The sequence below is a fragment of the Amblyomma mixtum genome, chromosome 6, assembly GCF_055824585.1.
Source record: "Amblyomma mixtum isolate Tamu chromosome 6, ASM5582458v1, whole genome shotgun sequence".
NCBI classification, from domain to species: Eukaryota; Metazoa; Arthropoda; class Arachnida; order Ixodida; family Ixodidae; genus Amblyomma; species Amblyomma mixtum.
In genome coordinates, this window is record NC_143017.1 from 113,791,926 (window position 1) to 113,804,117 (window position 12,192).

The window sequence follows — 12,192 nt, forward strand, 5'->3', positions numbered from 1 at the left end:
AGCACTTCAGCGCTTCAAGTATACCTTCTTAAATCCTTTAAAAGCAGATCGAAATCAAGACGACACCCACTTAAGTGTTTAATCTCACTGTATAGAAACAGCCCGAGGTGAAAGAATGCTTAAATGACCAGCCAAGTTTTAGGTGACCGCAAACTCAAGATAGTACGATTTACCTTTGTTGCAACACGAGTGCGGCATGTATTTTAACTTTATTTCATGTTACTTAAATTTTTTTGCTCACCTGTAAGCCTGAATTTATTGGCTATTCTTCACTGCGTACGTCCGTTTTTGGCAAGCATTCGGAAACAAATATTTCCTGCGCCGTCAGACAAGAGGGAGAGATGGAGGAAGACATGCTCAGCTTTCATGGACATCAGAAACTAGCGCCATTTTTAGGCCGCCAGCAGCGAATATAGTGTAGCTTAATGGGAATATTTAAACGCGATAGCGTCATAGTTCCGTGTCGCAAAAAACACCGGCGTCGTCGTCGGCGTCGTTGACTGCGAGCGCATCGGTTAACCGCTGCATCACGAGTGCTATGAGGACTCCCAGCGATCTATGAATGTAGAGAATGATCAATTCAGCCTATGAGGGCATTAAACTCATTAATGATACCGCGTCATCCCCTTAAGGCGGAGCTTGAGCCTCCCCTTTATTTTTTTCTTTTATTTAATCTGATTTCTTTCAGTCGAAGTGACAAGGACTTGAACAAAAGTGAAAAACAAATCGCTTCATGACGTTTAAGTCCCAGTTTGCAAAGCATAGAGGGGCACTTAAATGGTTTGAGACATAGAGTGTAAAATTAACGGGTAAGAATTCATGCATAATATACATGCGTACAGCTACTGGGCTAACCGAAAACATGCTGATATTTTAAAATCAAGAACGTTACATTATCATAATAACACAACTCATATTGAGCGATGAACACAAATTAGTTTACTGTCTGCTGCAGGGTAAAAAGGAAAAAAACGTCATTATAAAATTCTTAGCGAATGTGCCACGTGTATGTGTGCACGTGCATCGCGCTACTTCTACTTGTTCTTTTTCACACTAGGCCAGGACTCCAGTGCCTTCGGCGAACCAAGCGGCCCATTTCTAATTGGGATTCATAGCTGTCAATATCTCATGAGAGATTGAATTCTGACTCGTTTCCCATCCTCCTGGAAGCGTCGCTAATATTCTATGATAGGCGCAATGCCGTTGGTGGCGTCCTCGATTTAGATCTAGAGATGAACGCCTCGAAAGGTAAACACACTCACCGCGAGATGCGCCGGATTGACTTTACTCATAACGGCAGACCGTAAAAATGGAAGATGACAAATGCGAGTGATAGGTTCATAATGGGGCGCATTCAAGTGATATAAAAAAAAATGGCGGGGGCTTAGCTTTGGTTAAGCCTGGTTGGTTGGTTTATGGGGTTTAACGTCCCAAAGCGACTAAGGCTATGAGGAACGCCGTAGTGGAGGGCTCCGGAAATTTCGACCACCTGGGGTTCTTTAACGTGCACTGACATCGCACAGTACACGAGCCTCTAGAATTTTTGGTTAAGCCCGGTAGGTTGCGAAAGCAAAAGCGCAGCGCCTCCAACTGAAGGAACGCAGTGCGCCGCGTCTACAGCTCACGCGTGGCTACCGGCCGCCGCTGTGCGACGACTGAAAGCGTCTTGGAACGCAGTGCGCCGCGTCTACACGTCACGCGTGGCTACCGGCCGCCGCTGCGCGACGACTCAAAGAGCCTCCAGTAATTTTTTTATATTTTGTTTTTGATGTTGTTGCGACTAGAGAAAGAAAACATAATCTACAGCTGGTATGACGTCACAGCGGCAGTAGCGCCACAGGTGCGCGGCGCAACTGCAGCCGGGCTATCTGAAGGAGCGAGTTGGTCGCCCATATTCACCCCGCTAAAGGTCAAACGTAACTGCAGCCGGGTCACGCGAAGGCTTGAAAGTGCGAGTAGTATTGCTTTCGCAATAAAAGTAAGAGGCGCAACTGCACAACCTAAAACTCTGCGGCTTCACAGAACGGCATCGTGAGCTGCTTTGCCCCGTCCAGTCACTACACAAACTATATGGCGCAGCATTCACTTGCTTCCTTTCCACCCTGCCCATACCAAACGTCAGAGCGAATATGTCCTCGGCACACGGCTGGGAGCCCAATTCGTAACGTGAGTGTTTTCGAAACATGGCATTAATTTGAGGGCACCATAGGTGTTGCCTGTGTCAACATGGGGATCGCAATGCAGAACCGGTTGACTCCTCCTCTACCCACCTTCCTCATCGCCTCCATCTGGCAGGCCTTCTCATTGCAAAATATTTCTCGCGTTCTGCTCAACGCACCACTCCGAAAGCACGCTCAAAATAAAACTAAAAAAATTCGCTGTGGCTTAGCTTGGTGAAGCCCGGTAATTGCGAAAGCAATATCCGTACCTACGCCATGGTTCAGCTGGTAGTGTAGCTGGTGGTGGTGCTTGTGGTTAGACTTGTGGCGATGCATCGGTTATACAATCCAATCCAATCCAATCAAATCCAATATAATATAATATAATCCAATCCAGTCCAGGCAGGCCGCTGTTCATGTGCACCGCCGTCGCACACGGACGGCGCGAGATGGTCACCCAGCTCTTCGGCGTGACGTCACAACACCTGTGGCGCTCCTGGCGGAGAGAGCGGGAGTTAGGCCGCCGTTCATGTGCACCGCCGTCGCACACGGACGGCGCGAGATGGTCGCCCAGCTCTTCGGCGTGACGTCACACAGAGGTCATGCGAAAGGTCATTTCATGTGCACCGCCGTCGCACCGCAAAGGCTTGAAAGTGAAAGTAGTATTGCTTTCGCAATAAAAACACGCTTGGAGTCATCAAAAAGGGGGCGGTCTTCTGCATCCACCTTCCTGATGACCTCGCAGTTCCGTGCAGCTTGAAGAAAAGCTGTAGCTCTCTGCATTCCGGTCAGCATGGCGTTCAAGAAGGGCCTCGGTCGCTACATTGGTCGGTCCTTGCGCGGCAGCGGAACTTGACCCTTCGTATTCTGGTTTTCATTTTTTGGGAATTCGGAGGTAAAAACCGGGCGATATTTTTTTGCCGCCACTGCAAATGCAAATCAGGTTATCCAGCAAAATATTCCACAATTCGGGTTACCTCACATCGTACGTTGTGGCATAACACAGTTCACTATAGGCGTTCTTTTTTGTGCAGGACAAAATGTTCCTATTTTCTTAACATTGTTTTACAAACCACGTGGAAACGGTAGGTTGTAGTGCTGCAACACTTTTACCAATTAAGATTTTTTCTTAAATTTATCACTGTTATTTCACCGCGAACATCTTCAACTGCTGCACAGCAATTCCGCGTCCGCGCAAGACCTGCCTACATTTGTTTATACAGTGCGAAAATATTGAATGTCACATCGATCATTTTAAACGCAGAACAGCCTTGAGCAGGACGTCGCAGCTTGGGTAGTGCTTGGTACAATGATGCCAATAAGGCACTTTTTTTCAGTACTAATGTCTTGGCTTCTTTCTTCCAAAACGTACTGTTCGAACCTCATCTCAGATTATGTCCCAACACGAATAAATAGCATTAAAAAGTTTAAAATCATCGGTTGACTGAACATACCTTTTCTATTAAGCACAAGACAGGTGTGTTTCACGTGCGGGGTCTTCAGCTTTATACACAAGAAAGCTCAGTTCTCTAGAAGGCTCCTTTCCGGGTAGAAATTGGGTTTACCCCGATATTCAAGAAATCTGTTCGGGGTGCAAGAATCGATTAAAATCTGGTTCTACCCGAAAATTAAGGACGCTCTATAAAGGATTCTTGCAGAGCTTAATATTTAAGTTGCGCTTCGCTGAGGCTCTGCAAGACATTTCGGGGGCTCTATTCAAAATGTTCCCCATTATGTATGTAAGGTCGGCCCGTGATAAGCCGCCGCCAGTACACTGTGAGTTAAAAATAGCCAAATGCCAAGTCTAGCATTGCAAGTAGTCAGTGCGTTGACCATTTGTCAAAACTAGCGACGCGATAGCCAACGCAGATGAGATACATTGCCACGCTTGCGGAAAAGACATCCAGGGGATATATCCGAGCCTTGACAGCGTTGCATATAATTATTCTGGTGAAGTATAGATCGCGTTAGCTGCGCTCGACGGGCAGACCGCGCCGAGAGCTGACGATCTCGCACTGTCAAAGCAAAAGCATCGGAACCAGCCCCGCATGGTTCGATTGGTGGGGGCGTGAGAAGGGAAGACATATGCCGTAAGAGAACAGGGAATCTACAAGGCGTCCACGGGCGGTCCCCTTGACAGGATAATAGGATGACACGAGAAAAGGCGAAGGTGTTCGCGGGTAGACGGACAGAACGAAAGGACCGGACAGAAGCAAAGTGCGTCGCTGGCTTGTTTTGCGTATCGACCGAATGAGGCACATATTCCTCAGCTCTAAACGTGGATGCTTACGCCACCCATTGCTGGGTTATAGAACCACTACAGTTTGTTTGTTTAGGCAGGTGCGGGGAAAAGCAAAATGAAGTTATTAAGAGAGTACCGCGTGTCTCTCTCTCGGTGACGAAAAGGATCTATCTGTCCGCACTTTCACTTCAAGACGCAGTCATCGCATATGTAAATAAACTTAGAAAGTGGTCATTTTCATTTATATTAGTTTATCTAAAGGAGCCCAAACATTCAATACAGCCATACAAATGCTTGTTTTTTTAACGGTGGACGCACACACGGGCACACACGCGCACGCATAAGCTTTCATACGCACACAGGGTACACCCATATATATATATATATATATATATATATATATATATAGGAAGGGGAATGAGGGGCTCGTTGTAAATATGACAGAAGCCAACAGCCACAGAAACCAAGGGGCACAGGGGAGTTTTTTTTTAATTAATTTATTAATTTTTGTGCTGTTGATCAATTTAGAATATTACTGAATATGTCATCGCTTAAAGCTAATTGATTAGAAAAGCAGACGAAAAAACAACCACATGCCGCCGGTGGGATCCGAACCCACGACCTCCGAATTACGCGTCCGGTGCTCTACCTCTGAGCTACGGCGACGGCTGTCAAACCTTCTGCTTTCGGGGGTATTTATGTTTACAAGTAACCTAACCTTGAGAGTGTTCGTCAGCGCCACCCAAGTTCATAAGCGGCGGACGTAGAACGTCCTGAGTTACCGCAGGTGTGACGTAGAACGTCATCGAACGGAGAGGGTGGAAGCTGTGTGAGAACCCTCTTATGCTTCCTATGGCGTCAAGGCTGCCAGAATCGAGGCCCTCGCTAAGCAATTAAGCAAACAAGGAAGGGGAATGAGGGGCTCGTTGTAAATATGTCGTGGGTTCGGATCCCACCAGCGGCATGTGGTTGTTTTTTCTTCTGCTTTTCTAATCAATTAGCTTTAAGCGATGACATATTCAGTAATATTCTAAATTAATCAACAGCAGAAAAATTAATAAATTAATTAAAAAAATCCCCTGTGCCCCTTGGTTTCTGTGGCTGTTGGCTTCTGTCATATATATATATATATATATATATATAGAGAGAGAGAGAGAGAGAGAGAGAGAAAACGAGGCGCTGGAAATGAGTGGCTCATTAGGCCATACATATGAAGGAAGCCAAAGACACAAATTAACAAAATAATAATAAACATTCCCTTATGGCCCTTCGTTGCGGTGGCTGGCTTTCTTCACACACACACATATACAGTCTTTGCCAAAAGTAACCAGGCTGCATGGTTTGCTTCTCATTCGTATATTAGAGCCCTCACGGCTTCCCTAAAGATCAAAAAGTTCTTTGAAGGTTAAGGCAGGGCAGCTTGAGAGCTTTCATAATAGCTTTAATACACGACTGAGTAGCAAACCATGCAGCCTGGTTACTTTCGGCAAAGACTGTACATATATCACAAATGGTTTCTTGGCAGCTGATTAACACATGCAAAGAAAATCACCACAAAATGAAGAACTGAACAGTGAAAAACTCAACGCATTTATTGAACATTTCGACGCGGGCAGGTTTTTGTGAAGAATGATGGTACGGTGATTACACGCGTCTTATATCTTTTACCTGTGTACTGACGAGGCTTCCGAAAAAGGGCGAGACAGATGGCAGAGACACCACTGCAAATAAAATGCTTTAAGCAAGACACGAGTGCAACTGTGGAGCGAGATAAAGTAGCGCAATCAAGAATGCGAGAGGAAAAGGGCAAGAAATTCCTTTATCTTGCGAATAGATGTTTCTCATCTTCACCATTACTAATTTCATCCACTAGCTGTATTGCTCTTTCAAACTTAATTATGAGTTACCAGAATCCTAGACTTAGCAGTAATCATGCCCTTTCGGTTGCAAAATGATGTTGTAAATACTCACAAACTTCGCGACCAATTAGGCACCGTGCGAGAAATTGAACTACTAAATAAGCAGTCAGTGACTGCATTATTCTCAGGAGCGAATTTCCTTAGTACAAAATTCAGCGGTGGAAGTGACTTCTTTTTCTGTTTCATACTACTTATGCTTAGCTAGAGCAGCAAACATGTTCCAATCGAGCCCATTAAGTCTTGGCACTGTTTTAAATTTTTTTAGCCCCTTGTGCCAGAACTCAGGCTCATTACTGTTTCTAAGGTCTGATGGCTTTCAAACATTACGAACATAGCGCGACGTAATGCCTTGCGTATACAAATGGAGAGGGCGTAATTACGAAGGCCTAATTAAGGTGCAGGCTAGCGAAAACAAGCTAGCGACAAGACTCTTCCGTTTTATTTTGTGCAAAAGCCTTTTTGTACGGCAAGCCTAAACAAGCCCCTAATCACCTTTCTTCCCATCTACCCTTTGCACTAAACTCCGGGTCATTTCCTCCGCTTCTGCTATTGCTTGCGCGCTGAAAGCATGACTCGACTAGTGCGCTAGGCGGAAGGCTCTCAACGCACTTCTAATTATAATTAATTATGTGTCATTTCCTCAACTTTTTTTCTTGAATAGTTATCTATTCATTCTTGTTATGTATGGAGTGAAGTCAACCAGTATTATAGTATAATATAGTTACGAAGATGAGGGCAGTGGCGCGGGACGGAGCGCTCGTGCTAGGCCCACAGCCATTAAACCATTTTATCATCTGTCATCATGTCGTGCTTTTCCTAGGTTTGCCACCTCGTAACATTTGGTGTGAGGTGCGGGTTCCTCCTCATCATCCTGGTCCCTGGAGCATCGCCACCTTCTGCTCGCCTTCGTCGTTGGCCGAGGGGACCTGGACTCCGCCGCCAGCTCAACCCGAGCCCGACCTGACCAGAACCGACCAGCCGCTTTCCCCAGCCCCGTCCCCAGCCCCGACCACAAGACACGACGACCAGGACCAGACGCAGCATGACCCGACGACGACCCTAATCAAGACGGCACCCCCGCCCAAGCTGTCCGGCGAGTCCTTAACCCCTGACCTTCGGCTGTGGGCGACCGACCGCTGGACCTGAAGCTCCAGGGACAACCATTCATTAGATCATCTCGTTCATCTTAGTGGCAAGCCTTTCATCTTCTTCTATCCTTTGTGTTCATGGTCATCGCCACCTCATCTTCGAGAATTTAACCAATCGATCGGGACGATCGCTCGGAGGACCCGGGTCGTGTTACGAAGAAGAGGGCAGTGGCGCGGGACGGAGCGCTCGTGCTAGGCCCACAGCCATTAAACCATTTTATCATCTGTCATCATGTCGTGCTTTTCCTAGGCTTGCCACCTCGTAACAATATTTTGCGACACTATAAATGCCTTGCTAATGTGACGCAAGCAAAGAATCTTCACACAACCAATCCAAATGCCCAACCATAGCCGAAGAAGTCTTCTTTACCGTTTCAAATAAGCCTTGTGTAACCTTGAGCTTCCTATCGATGTCTCTAGATGTAGATTATAGACTGGTTGCTTGGCTATGAAAGCGGAAACAGTGACACTTCATTGAGAAAAATTTGAGCCATAGCGAAAAAACAGGAGTGGCCAAAGGCTTCATGATTTGGCAGAGTGGGTTCCTACAGTCTCCACGCCGCTTGTTTTCTGTGTGCTTGTCTTCCTTTTTTGTTTTTCCGGCATAACATGCACAGCATAAGAGAAGCAGCAGAAAACAACAAACGTAAGAATTGGATCAAAAGCACTGAAAATTTTCGGCTTCTGTGAGGCATCTGTAAAAAACAAACGCAGTAGCCTATCGCTACCGCAGAGCAACAAAATTGGTGAATAGAATCTTCGCAGTTTGTGTGTTATCTAACCTTCACTGCTTGTAGAGGGAAAAACTAATGCGCATTTCATACTACGTGCTTTTTTTGCGCAATTTATGCCAGTTTTTTTCTTTTCTGGTTCAGTTACAGTGTTACGTAAACGCAGCATTTATAATCTTACTCCAAAAATACGGCTCTCGAAACTGGTCCAAGCATGGCCGGACTATGACGGTTTCTTTTTTACTATATTTCGAGCCTGACCTTTTCTCTAGATAAATTTCATGACAAGGACTCTCGGTATCGAAGAAGAAAAACTTTGCGGGCCTGCGCAGAGACAAGCGACCCCTACAAAAAAGAAACAGCTGTTGTAAGAATCGAAGAAAGCAACGCGCCAAATGCTTTCCCGACTAACACTTGTGTCTTTTCCCTTCGTGCGCCATTCAGAAGTTACAAGCATGACGAGCAACTCCGGTCTGCTTCCTAAACATGTAAGGTGGCCGAGAGCGGAGGCGTCTTTAATGAGGCGTGCGCACAGCTCTAAAACATCGACGCTTCGTGTGGACAGTACTCACTGCTTCTTTCATTCGCTAGGAGACATATCTACTCGTTGGCAGATTTTTCAATTTGTGTTTCCTACATGAACATCTTATTCGCCGCTTCGATCATTCACCAGTGATCAAGTTTACCGTGACCGCTTCCATAATTCATCTGGTTCATCCTTACTGCATTCGCCCACTCAGGTCGCCGTGTGCTTGCTTATCAGATCACGATGTAGCCTGTATTTGCAGTCCTTTCTGGTCAGTGCACTGCGCTGCGCTGCCTCTTACTATTTTATCTTACATTGATTCACGTTATTAAGAGATAGAAGGCGAGATGCGTGCTCAAAGTACGAGATACCAATACGAAGCTGACAACGACTACGAGACCACAGATCTCTGACCTTTGTCTGAAAACTACAAGCAATCGTTCGCATCTCGCTCGAGACAGATGGCGCCTCTAACTTGCTTGAGAAGAATATGTTCTAGCCTAGGAAGCCCCGAGACACTTTGGCAATGGGGTTCGCGTTTATCACTCCTTCCTTGCTAGCGCTCCAGGAAATAAAGGGTCATCTGTGTGTCAGAGCAGAAAAAGCAAGGCAGATGCACTTTGCTGCATAGTTGCGAAGCATCCGAAATAAGTCATACCTCGCTTGTAAGTAGTCAGAGAGGCGCTGTATGGATTTCAGCTTGACCCTATATGTCTCTGTCTCGGCAACGTTCCTTCGGGCAGGCTGCAATGATCCCTGGGCATTAACGGATGTCCCTCTTTTAACTCGAGTGTCGTGATAAGCGCTATTTCCGATCTCGTGGTAAGCCGGTGGCTCATACTATGTTGCGCGCGAAAAATACTGCGTCATGTGCAGAGCGCGGCAGCAGCGCTGTATAGTTGTTTCACGCGGGCCACTAACCGACCCCGATAGCCACTTGACGCTGCCACTGAGCGGATGTGCGATGGACAGCACTCTCGAGAATCGTGCGAGGGGCATGAGGATATGCGCGTGACATTCAGGGGATGTGAACGGGCCATCCAGGCTTGGGGCCACCGAGTGAGTCTGAAGATAAGCAAATCAATTACTGCTCGATGGCTCAACGGCCACTCACTTCTATTAGGGCAGCTGCGCCTGTCAGACATCCGCCCACCACGAGCGGAAATGAAACTATGCACGGCAGAAGTCGACATGAAAAACACTGATGCGCAGGGCATACTCTACTGACCAGGCCGCTAAGCGTGTGTGTGGCGCTTAGGACACGTCGTCTGAAAACTCCGTAAAAAGCTTTGAAACTGGCTCTACCTTTCTCTTAGAAGGTAGGTGACGAAGAAGGTGTCCGGAATGCGGTATACGTATATGTTACGAATTTTCCGCTCTCCTAAAACTTCATAATGACATAGACTACATATTGACCACGAAGGTATGAAGTGTAACTGAGCGCTTCATATTATCTTTAAAAGCAAATAAGAGGTTAAAAAGCGGGGCTAACCCCCAGCCTTATGACCTAACTGCATTTTTTTTACCAACCTTGCAAACTGGGAGTAAGAGCCTTCTTAGTTTCCGATCTCGACAAGAAGAGGCAAGTGCGACTATATCTCGAATTTGCTGCACAGCCAAAAGACGCCCCACACACTGAGGTTCGACGCTGAACTTGCGGCGGAATGAAAGCTATTCGCAGGTTTGCTACGCGTATTCGCGGCACCTCCTCTGAGGTTATGCTACGCCCATTACTTCTGAAAACTAGTGATGGTACATGAGATCCGTAAATTATTTCTTTAATTACTGTAAGGGGACAGGAGGCATTAGACAGGGCAGTTGACCATCCCTTATTATATTCCTAGCAACGTATACTATGCTGGCTTTTCAAAGAAGCCGCAGTGCCTTTCGCTGCAGCCACTAAAAATGTTCTCGAATAAGGAGTAAACAAACTCTCCACATTCACGTCCGTTCATTAGTATTACACACAAGGTTGACGTTTGTTGCGTTTTCGCTCGCAAACAAAAATAGCTTATTTCTTAGTTTCTTGCGCTCTGTGTTGCCTACTAGTTTTGTCTGTGAGGTAGAGAAAAGGATTTTCAAGTCATTACACTTACATATTCGTTCGGCGCAGCTCATTTGCAATCAGCAATAACTCTCGAGTATAAAATTTTGCTGCATTTTCGACGCCTAACTCTCACGCCACAGCATGCCGGCCTCGGAAATACTCGTTATTAAAGTTCTCCTCGCGAACGCTCACTTCACTTGAAAACTAACCTCACCTATTATGAGATGTTGTTCTGTGCCGCCTGAAACTCCTGATCTATTTTAAGAGCCAAATACTGCAAGTAAAGCTTAAAATACTAACACTTAAGGAGGCAGACACGCTCCCTGATATTAAAGCTTTCAGGAACGAAGAAATTCGTGCTAAATTCCTCTCTATCCATGTCAAGTTCTTCAAACTACCTTCTCAGAAGCATTGGCGGGATTTACTAAGAAACGACTTTTACATCCGTTGTTATACTGCAGCAAAATCTTTAAGGGCTGACTTACCTACTGACACGAAAAAGGCAGCAATTACAGTAGAAGTGGGCAGCGCTGTTGTGTCTTAAAGCAAATCCTCAGCTACTGAAAATGAGTCTGCTACAGATATAGCTCACTATCACAACGTCACAGGCACTGGGGCCACATGAGGACATCGTTAGTGAGGTTTAAAAGCTCAGCCGTTAGTAAGGTTTTTTCGACTTCGCCTAACAAGCACTCTTCGACGCCTTCGGATCTCAGACATAACGCAAAGACCTTCCTGGAGACGGGATGAGCTATTACGTTTAAAAGCTGACTCTCACAACTAAGCCCTCATTTACCCCTATTATTTCGAAGACATCCGAAAACAACGCTTTCAATAAAATATCGGTATGCTATCAGAGGTTCTAATAATGCGAAAAGCTATCGTACGGTAGGAAATCATGGATGCCATGAAATTCAGAACTACCCATTAGGATAGGTCTGAATTCATTACAATTTATTTCTGAATTCATTAGAATTCCGTCACTAGGCTGTCTTATACACCCAACAAAGCCGGTCCAAGAAAAGCCTCATGCCGTTCAGCAGTGCCCATTCCAAACTGGTGAAATAAAGCATCGCCATGACGTGCTTACACGCCGCTCTCTTAAAATCATGCGAACACAGTGTGCAGGCTGGCTTTGACAAGCAGCTTCAGAGACTGAACAACGCTGGCTGTCCGTGCCTTATGATAACCGCGGTTTGCGAAGCTTTGCTGCTAAACATCAAACTTGCTTCTAGCGGTGATCTACTAAGCATACAGCGAGATAAAAGGTCTATGGCGGTAATTTCTTATATGCATAAAATAGCGCAGAACGCCAAGAAGACAGGCGGTCAATGTGGAATGAATGTGGTGTTCTCAGCACCATGTAAGCTTGCAAAGATTTGCTCCATGATGGACAAACGACACCAAAGGTGCGCTATCA

The 12,192-nt window shown here is 45.9% G+C and overlaps 2 protein-coding genes across 4 annotated transcripts in view; one reads left to right on the forward strand and one right to left on the reverse strand.

The window, feature by feature from the left end:
* Positions 1-12,192, reverse strand: part of LOC149340086 (uncharacterized) — a 43,218-nt gene that overhangs the window by 28,515 nt on the left and 2,511 nt on the right. Inside the window, exon 1 of one of the 2 annotated variants that reach the window (XM_089548824.1) lies at positions 2,429-2,506. The exons of the other annotated variant lie outside the window; for it this stretch is intronic. Within the exon in view, the coding sequence (XP_089404950.1) occupies positions 2,429-2,495 (67 nt within the window). The 5' untranslated portion in view covers positions 2,496-2,506. Of the gene's footprint in view, positions 1-2,428; positions 2,507-12,192 lie in introns of those variants that run through there. 2 annotated transcript variants of the gene reach the window in all.
* The window catches only part of LOC149340087 (galactosylgalactosylxylosylprotein 3-beta-glucuronosyltransferase S-like), a 62,248-nt gene that overhangs the window by 4,582 nt on the left and 45,474 nt on the right, over positions 1-12,192 (forward strand). The window lies entirely within an intron of this gene.